At 47.3% G+C, this 9613-nt stretch overlaps 2 protein-coding genes across 2 annotated transcripts; one reads left to right on the forward strand and one right to left on the reverse strand.

The window, feature by feature from the left end:
• Positions 1 to 4658: 4658 nt before the first annotated feature.
• H257_11067 (hypothetical protein) lies at positions 4659 to 5269 on the forward strand (the record flags this gene model as incomplete). The annotated part of the gene is made up of 2 exons (XM_009837905.1): positions 4659 to 4919; positions 5000 to 5269. The coding sequence occupies 2 exons, from the start codon at positions 4659 to 4661 to the stop codon at positions 5267 to 5269; spliced, it is 531 nt and encodes a 176-aa protein (XP_009836207.1).
• A 1934-nt stretch (positions 5270 to 7203) lies between these two features.
• H257_11068 (hypothetical protein) lies at positions 7204 to 8727 on the reverse strand (the record flags this gene model as incomplete). The annotated part of the gene is made up of 4 exons (XM_009837906.1): positions 7204 to 7420; positions 7476 to 7819; positions 7866 to 8113; positions 8388 to 8727. 4 exons carry the CDS (start codon positions 8725 to 8727, stop codon positions 7204 to 7206), a joined length of 1149 nt encoding a protein of 382 aa, XP_009836208.1.
• Between the last annotated feature and the right edge of the window lie 886 nt (positions 8728 to 9613).

Raw genomic sequence — 9613 nt, forward strand, 5'->3', positions numbered from 1 at the left:
GATTGGCTCATGAGTTAACCCAATGTTTGCCTTTTGCCAATAATATCACATTACTTGTTACGGATTGGCTTATGAGGTAATCAAGTCATTGGACAAATGTTCTCGACAAATTTATGATAGGCTGACGATTTTAATAGGCCAGCTAAATTTTGCTATTCATTCGTATTGCTTGTTACTGGTTGGTTGAGAAAAAGATGATATAAGAGGCCATTGGCCTACTCAAAATTGCGATTTACTGATAGGCTTGTATAAAAAACGAATCTAAAGATGCCTAAGATCAACTAACCTAACATCAAACCTGCCATCCTGGTCAGCTTGACCTACTTATCTTGTTGCTAAGTGGCTGAAATGGGCATTAGCATCAAAACGTCATTGGGCAATTTGACGTAGCTTGCTGCTCATTGGTTTAATGTCAAGTTCTTGAATTCGTAACGAAACGAGGATTACAACTTGACGCTCCTACGCCAAAATAGAACACGTTTCGCCTACAGGTCCATCGACATGGCTGGGAGAGCGTTCGTTAACCTCGCCACGCTATCCGAGCAAGAGCTTGGGGCCTTTCGTGATACGCTGCCCTCGCATCGTGTTCCGACTAGTAACCGTACAGGCTGCACTGTCAACCATGGCGACCCATTTCTCCTTGCCTGCTTTAACCCGCATGACATGCAAATCAAGTATACGCGCTGTGTGTCCGCTAGATGTCATCGCCCAGACCCCATCAACGGCGAATTGGCCGTGCCAAGATGCAATGCTTCGTACAGGATTAGAGTGTGATCGGTGTCTGCGACAGCCACTGTGGACATATGTGGTGTCCACGCAATGCCACCTGAACTACAGGGACATGCGTCACCTCGTCCAACGAAGGCACGAACTCTCTGTATTGCAGTAATAGATCTAATGTTTAAGTAGGTAACACCTGACATGAAGGATCATTTGCGCGAATGGATTACAGAGCAGCCTGCTCTGAAGGCAAAGCACCTGTTCACGAAGTTAGAGGCTGCTCACGCCCGGGGTGAATTTGGCGATGTACCTCTACCTAGCCTGGCGCAAGTCCAGGAAGCCGTGAAGTATATCACGAAGAAGTTCATGAACCACGCGAGCACTGTAGCGGCTGTCCAAGCTGTAATTGTGCAGCACGGAATGCCGGACCATGCGGATGATGCGAACGCCCACGAACCATTTGTTTTTGGTGTCGCAACTGACAACGATATACCTACAGTTGGAGATGGAGGTGTAGATTCATTTCGCGTCGGTGGGTCTGATTCTGTACTAGTACTTCATTACGTAATTTGCGTGTAGGCGTTACAACGTTCGACCTACTTCAACAGTATCGCGAGGCATGCCTGGGCAATCCAGATGTTCGAATTCTGTGCCATGTGGACACGACGTTCAAAACCAACAAGTCGGGGTATCCATTGTTTGTGTTCGGATACTCCGATTTCGCTGGCCATTTTCACGTGCTATGTGTGTGCATCACATCACAGAGAACCAATCAAGACTTTGCCTGGTTGTTGAATTCCCTGGGTAACTTGTTTCGTACACACATGGCGTACGATTGGCAGCCTCAGCTCCTGATGGGAGATGCAGACCGTGCTCAGTACCGTGGGATGGTTAATGCACTGCGTCCCATCCTACCAGGTGTTCAATACCTTATGTGCTACTTCCACGTCATGAAGAAGGTACGTCTAACACTATTGAATACTTGTACACTGATATTTAAGCTGATTTTTGGCAATTTGTACTAGTACTACGAGAAGCGAAATGGTTTATCCTGGGCGGAATAGTGCGAAGTGTCGTTTGACATTTACATGTTACACATGGTGGAAAACTACAACCAACTGCTTCAAGAAATGCAGCGGGTGCATCAAAGGTGGAGTGTTGATCGTGTACACCGCAAGTTCAGAACCTATTTCTTCGACACGTGGCTGCCTATGGTGGCCCTCTACAGCCGTGTCAACGAGGAACGTTTCTGGAAGTGGCAAGTGTACCACAGTGACCGTGGATCGCCCCTTACAAACAACCCGAATGAGCAATTTAATGCTGAGCTCAAAAGTGTATGTTTACCCATAACCATAACCACACATACATACCACTTTACGTAATCTAATAATGGTAGTTCCTTCACAACGGCAAACTTCATGTCCCGCATTTAATACAAGAGGCGGTGAAGCTCATGCGGCGGGAATCGCGCCTTCGACTTCCATGGGCTACAGCTGTCGAAGTTGGCGACAGGCTAAAACGACATTATGCAAGTCTGTTGAAGAAACACCTATTGGTAGTTTCTGCACGGATTGTTGATATGCCAGCGACATGGCAAGTTCAACATCTGAATGCACCGCCAGATGACGATGACGAGGTTGCGTTCGGACAAGGTCGAGACCCCGAGTTCAACAGGCGCCATCCAATCAACAGGAACCTACGCCGCCTAGAGAAACATCTGCAACCTCCACATGGCTGGAAAGTGACCAGATTCAACAACAAAACTACGTGCGGTTGCATGTATTGGAAGCGCCACCACGTATGTGTGCACTGCATTGCTGTGTGTGAATCGATTGGGGCGGCCGTGCCGGGAATGACGATACGAGTGCGAAGACTTGTCAACCGCACTATTCGTAATGGCAGGCGCCAAGCACTTAACGGCGATCCTCAATTTCTACCTCGCGGGAACCCTCGTGGTCGGCACCGTGTCAACCAAGGAGCATTGATTTTCGATTAGTTTCTATTACATATTAATTCATTCTTTACACTTTATTGTGGCGCAAGAGTGTATAGCCGAGCAAAACAAATACAACAAAAACGTATTCATCAAAATCTGGTGTTATACACTACTACTCTTCGTACTTATTTCTAACACACCAAGGGTAGTTTTGAGTACTTTATGGGGCCGTGAAGGTTGAATTGCAACGCTGATCACGGGGGCATGGTGTCTCAGGCGGCTGAGTCATGTTGTCGTGGCGTAGCATAGCGTAACGGTGGTCCACGGGTCATTGCTCTGGCCACGTTGAGTTCCACGTCGAGCTACATGTATGACCTATATCAGCAGACATGGGTGGCGCAGAGCGAGCAGCGAGCAGTCGGTGCTTCGCAGCATGCACGGCACGATTCGAGTGGGGCATCCCATCGGCATGGCTGGTCTCGTATCGGCATGGCTGGCGTCGTAGCGGCAATGTTTTTTTTCGTTGCGAATGCGTCGTTGCGAATTGATGAACGCATACGAAAATTAAGCCACGTCGACATCCTTTGCAATGTTCCCATGTACACGCCTTTACTGCACAGTGTTCGCACTCATTCTGCCGAAAAGCTGTTTTTATTACATCGTTCTTTTTCTACACAGGTAAAAGCAGGCGATACAGGACGTTACGGAAGTTACAAAAGTGGTGAAAACCACCAAATTTTGACAAAAGAGCGTTTAGCTACAGTGCTCTTGAGCATGCTATAGGTTATGACGCAGGCTTTACACGTCACGTGGCTACTTGGTTGCGGCTTGGATGATACCGTGTTCGAGTGAATTGCGTCAGTGTGGCCAGGGGGCGTTCGTTGTTGTTGCTTTACCTTGTATAATGTAATCGGGTCACTGTAGAGCGTGCCACGTCATCTATACAACACAATGCATCGAAGTGGTTATTCGGGCTTGACCACGTCCGAGTTGAGTGCTGGCTTTAACGATAGTGGGGGGAGGCCGGGGTCGAGTAAATTGTTGCAGTGTAGCCGGGGGGGCGTTCATTGTTGTTGCTTTAGCCGGGGGGGCGTTCATTGTTGACGCAGGCTTTACACGTCACGTGGCTACTTGGTTGCGGCTTGGATGATACCGTGTTCGAGTGAATTGCGTCAGTGTAGCCAGGGGGCGTTCGTTATTGTTGCTTTACCTTGTATGATGGTGGGGGGAGGCCGGGGTCGAGTAAATTGTTGCAGTGTAGCCGGGGGGGCGTTCATTGTTGTTGCTTTATCTCGTATAATGAATCGGTCGCTCTAGAGCGTGCCACGTCATCAACATAGAAGCGGATGTTAGGGCTGGACCACATCCGTGTCGAGCGCTCGAAGTGTGGATTGTGTTGGAGTAGCGTGCAAGGCGTTAGCATAGCCACCATTTCAAGACGTAAATACAAGGTTGTACATAGTGCAGATGTGAGTGCACGGCTGAAACAGGCTTGTGGTCGCTGCAGAGCAAGCCACGTCATGAAAGCTATCGTATGTGTACGTGGTCACGGCTGAACAACGATCTTGGCGAGATCATAATTGGAATCACAGGAGGTTGCTTTGCATTGTAAACTGAAGAGAGTGGGTGTAATCTCTAGATAATACCACGACCAAGTAGTCTACAGTTGGTCAGGGACACAGCCTGGACTACGGCCTGAGCAAGATCATGGGCGATGAATGATCTTCTGGCCAGGGAGTTCGTTCGTTGTAGCTAACGATGCAGCATTAGCCGTACACTTCGATGAGTTACTACGAAAGTACAGCCACCGGCTTGCACTTTAATTGAAGGGGACGTGATAAAAAGTCCATGGCGTTTGTGGAACACGGTGACAAGCGTGAGCTACACGGTGCTGTTTAAATAAAATGGTGAAGTCCACCACTTATTGCTACACAAAAACAATAATTATTTATTTCTGCTTAAATAAGGATAACATTCTGAAACTATCCGATACCAAAACAACATGTCTGCGAAAAAGTACCAGGTTGTGCTAGCGCGGCACTGCATCCATGAAGACTGGGGCTTCGTTTCTGAGGAAAGAGATCGAGGACGCATAGTAACTAGCGTGGTCAAGGACGGTCCAGCCGACAGGAGCGGTCTCAAACAAGGTTCGGCCATTCTACAGTGGTCCAGGTGGCGCATCGACTGGGGAAAGTCCGTCAGTAAAAACCTGACGAGGTTCATGGATAAGTACCATACTAATGGATTAGTCCTCTTATTCCAAGTAAGTACAGTAGTACTGTATTAGTACCGTGATTACAGCAGCACGTACTGTATATCATTATGTGTCTGATATGTCACTAGGTGTCCCACACTTTGACTACAGTCCAGAAGTGCGAACACGAAGGAAGGAACCAGGTGCTTCGAAACATGTACCCCGAGCTTCGTAGTGATTGCAGTTGCTTGCGCCTTGGTATTCTCGACTGGTATGTGAGCACAAAGATCCTCTTGTATAACCACAAGCGCTCGATGATTCCTGCGCTGGGTGAATGCACGCACGAGGAAATCCTTGCTGACATCCACAAGAGCGATGACGACGACGAAACTACATCGCACAAGCGCAAGCGAGTGTAGTATTTGAACAAGCCACATAGCACTATTGATAATTGTTCTCGGGTGCTAAGTTAGTACTAGCTTGTACTGTAGTAATTCGGCGTGTCGTAAAAAATGTGGTGTACTCCACCACTTTTATCAGGATTATACGTACTGATTTTATTAAGGGTTGTTTCTGGTAGATACCCCCTTCTGTCATTGCGGTGCAATGCGTGCGCTATGAATAGCGACACCTTGACGTGTACTATTAATAGAACTATTAGTAGTAAGTACTGGTGCAACCAAAGCAAGGAAAGATCCCAATCCTATGCTCAAGTAGCGTTTTCTACAGAGGAATATTTCCCTTTATATCCATATGCACTGCACATATGACCTACTGTCGCAGTAAAGTCCCCTGTATCACAAACTTCCACAAATGTTACCTGTGATTCCCTGATCTTTGTGTGCACATTTTCTGTACTCATAGCAACGTACCAGGAAGTGGAATCTGCAACCATGTACGCATGTTGCATTGTAAAGGTTTCCGTTGCTTCATCACGGTGTCAACCGAATTACTCAGGCCCATGCAATGCCCACGAGACCCACGGAACATGGCGCCTTCATTTGACAGCAGCTTACTGCGTGTGCACGACAGGGCAAGGGTGGAAGCCTTGAAATGATTGTTGTTGTCAGTGGACAGGCGTTGAATACTGTACCGTAGACCTGACCCCATAATATTGGCCAATCAAAACCATGTTCTTTGAAGTTTTCACCATGTTCTCCAGAAAACGATACCGCTTCAGTTTTGTTTTATACTACGTAGTATGAGATTTCCAAGGTCCGGCGAAGGATGAAAAACATGCATTCTCAAGGTAGCGTTATAAGTTTATGCAGGACCCATCGTTGTGTTCCTTATCCATTTTGCTTGACGTATTTCTCAATTCTGAAATTTTCCTGTGTAACATAAATATAAAATCCGCCCATGTGTTTGACTTGAATAATGTATAACAGATTTGAGCACCGAAATTCGCATAACCTCTTCATGAGTACTGTACTTCAAAGTACTCCCTCCGTCCCAAAATACTTGCGTAGTCATGGGGAGGGGGGAAATAACTCGTCATTATATTTGCAAGTGATTTTCAAACTTGTTTGTCGTCTGCCCTTGTTGAATTTCACGTGTTTCATTGGTCCATATGAACAAGCGCGCCAAGTCCTGTCAATTCATGTGTCAGCGAGGGAAAAATACACTGGAACCTTCACAGAAATCGCTCGCAAAGTTCTCATACTTTAAATCATATAAATTAGTGACCAACATTCATAATGCGTGTCAACAAACGAACGAAGACCGCGAGGCCATCCTTCGGGAGATTCTGCTCCACAACAGTAAGACCTCCTTCGCAAGATTGCCAAATGGCATTGCGCAGGTGCTTGCCGAAAAGTACAACTGCCACCACTCTACCATCCGCCGCGTCTTTTTTTCTGTCAAAGCAGCAGGGAGTTGCTACCGGCAACATGAAAGTCTCGGTTTCGAGCAGAAAGAAGGGTCGGGTGGGTAGGAAGATGGCCTATACCCCCGAGCAGGTTAAGGCGAAGCTACTGCGAGTGTCGATCGCTTAACGCACTACACTGTGTTCAATGCGTAGGATAAAGTTTTGAGGTGTTTGATATTTTATTCAAGGAGCCGTACATCCTTTTTCTGATCTACTCCCTCCCATCCAAAAAGGTTGCGCGACTTCGGAATTTCACAAATCCCTCCTCGAAAAAAAGTACTCCGCACACCCTATATTTTAATAGATATATTGAGATTCAAGGTTGTAACGTTACAGAATGTGTGTCACACACAGAACCATCCAAATTTGCGATTCATGAAAAACCAACACTGCCATTCGATTCAGGAGGGGGTTTACCTCGAGTACCCTCCTACCGAGCACAACAACTCCAACGAAGTACAACACATCTACTCAACATATCACTACTCATAATTCAATAGCTTCAAGTCCTGCAGCTTCCAAGGCAGCCGTGACTTCGGAGTCCAGGGCCATGCTCTCAAGGAACGTCGACAGTTCGTCAGCCGTCGGAAGCTCATCCAACTCTGTCTCCACAGCACGTTCATACGCGACCGCGTCGATAGCGCTCAACTTGGCCGTGCCGTCGCGGTAGTCTTCTGTCGGGCTGCTTTCCCAAGTGCGGAATCTTGTACGAGTTGTCACCGGCCACTCTGATGGTCTCCAGTAGACAAGATTGCAACGTCATGAAGGTATGATCGAGCCGCTCGAATGGATAGTCCTTGAATCCTCCCACTCTGATGGTCTCCAGTAGACAAGATTGCAACGTCATGAAGGTATGATCGAGCCGCTCGAACGGATAGTCCTTGAATCCTTTCGCCACATTGGCCACTAAGTCATCGATGGTGCGCGCGGACTCACGATGTTGTAGGGACTGCAGTGCTGCGAAGAAGCCCAAGTCCAAGACGTTGAGGTTAGGCGAGTTTGCCGGCTGTGGGGCAAGAAACCACGCTTGTGCCGCATATTGACGGAAACTCTCCTGTAGCTTGGCGTCGGACGTGGTTACGTGTGTCCGGGCGTTGTCATGCTGAAGCATGATGGTTCGTCCACGGCTGGGCCAACGCTGGCAGCACTTTCCCCAGCAGGTACTCACGGTAGACATCCTTTGTGACGCTGATGACCTTGGTTTCAATCGTGCCAGCTTCTCGGTTGACGCTTGAGCGAAGAGCCGCGGCTTGCTTGACGAAGGGCCACGTTCCGATTTTGCCGTCCCACCAAACACCGGTGTCCTCGTTGAGCCGAGGCCGTGCCACCGCCGTCAAGAACATAACCTTCGTAATGAATCGCTTGCTCTTGCACTTGCGCTCGGGTGGCTTCTCGCCTGGGACGAGATAGAACTTGCGATTTACTAAGGTCAATTAGAACCATTTTTCGTCGAGATGAACGTAGTCCAGCATTTCGCGCATATCTTGTCCGGGCGCCATAAAATTGAGGGCAAATTTCAGTCGGCTGTATTTGTTGACGTCGGTAAGCATAGGACGGATAGCATTTGAGTGCGCACGGAACATACCACGCTTGAGATACCGATGCAATGTACCGTAACTCATTCCTACGATACGAGTTTAGATTGGGGGTGACGGAACATCTTTTGTAACCGGTTTTGGCGGAGATGGATCGCAATGATGTACGCTCTCGCAGTGGAACCTGCAAGAGCTTTTCTCGCGCCTGGGCAGCCGTGTACTTTATCTTCCGGCCAACGCGACGTTTCTTTCTGTTAGCTACACACACTTGCATGTTTCCAGACGCTATATCCTGTGCCTTTTCTCGAGCTATGATGCGACGAACGGACGACACGTGGCAACCATACTTTGTCGCAAGGTCGTTGCCGAAGCCTCTCGGTAATCGGCAAACCACACCGTCTTGACACTTGAGCAAGACTTCACGCAGGATGGCCTCACGCACCATATTGGTCAGGTCAAGCCTGCCCTGTGTCATTCTGAAGTGAGCTGTCAAAATTCCCACCATGTAAGAGTGTTTGTATATTTGAAAGCTGGTTTTATCTTGGAATTTGTATTAAATCTTCTGACCTCCATAACGAGGCTTGGAAACATCAAATTTCAACCCTGAAAATCCCTTAACTGCTGTCTGTTTCGCGCTCTTTTCGACAGACCAATTGGAGCGCAGAAATTCAACTCGAGGATGGACGAAAACCGTGCCTGAAGTCTCATACAAACTTAATGATGTGTCATGTAAACCCTCCTCAAAGTCGCGCAACTTTTTGGATCGGAGGGAGTACGCAAGTATTGTGGGACGGAGGGAGTAATCTTTATCAAGTGTATACGGTATTCAATTTAGAAGTCACTTTACAGTGTTAATTATGAGATTACATGACTTGTCAAAGAATGAAAATATTATGCTAAAATGTGTCTTAAATTGATTAAATTATATACTGTTTTAACAGTAAAATCACCTATGTAAATAAAAAAGAAATTACGCTGACGTTAATCTGGGTTTGCATACCTGCAGTGACGGGCAGTGTACAGGGAACGACGGAATGGTTCACCAAATTTTACTTCGAAAACCTGGCCTCAAATGTCATTGATTGGCTAATTAACTTCGAAATTCGTGTCATAATGTGACCAATCAGACACTGTTGCTCACGACATTTTTGCAGGTTATTAAATTGTGCAGCCGCGATTGAGTGTCTTGTTTCCATTCGTGAGCTGTACAATTATCACTCTCGACAGATTATGCAAATTAGAAGTATGGATATCGACCGAATTGATGAGCAATGTACAAAGATAAGCGTTTGACGCGGTGGCGCAATGGTTAAGACGTCGGTTGGAGAAGTACGGGGGCCCGGGTTCAATCCCGGGTGCGT

The sequence above is a fragment of the Aphanomyces astaci genome (assembly GCF_000520075.1).
Source record: "Aphanomyces astaci strain APO3 unplaced genomic scaffold supercont1.31, whole genome shotgun sequence".
NCBI lineage: Eukaryota > Oomycota > Saprolegniomycetes > Saprolegniales > Verrucalvaceae > Aphanomyces > Aphanomyces astaci.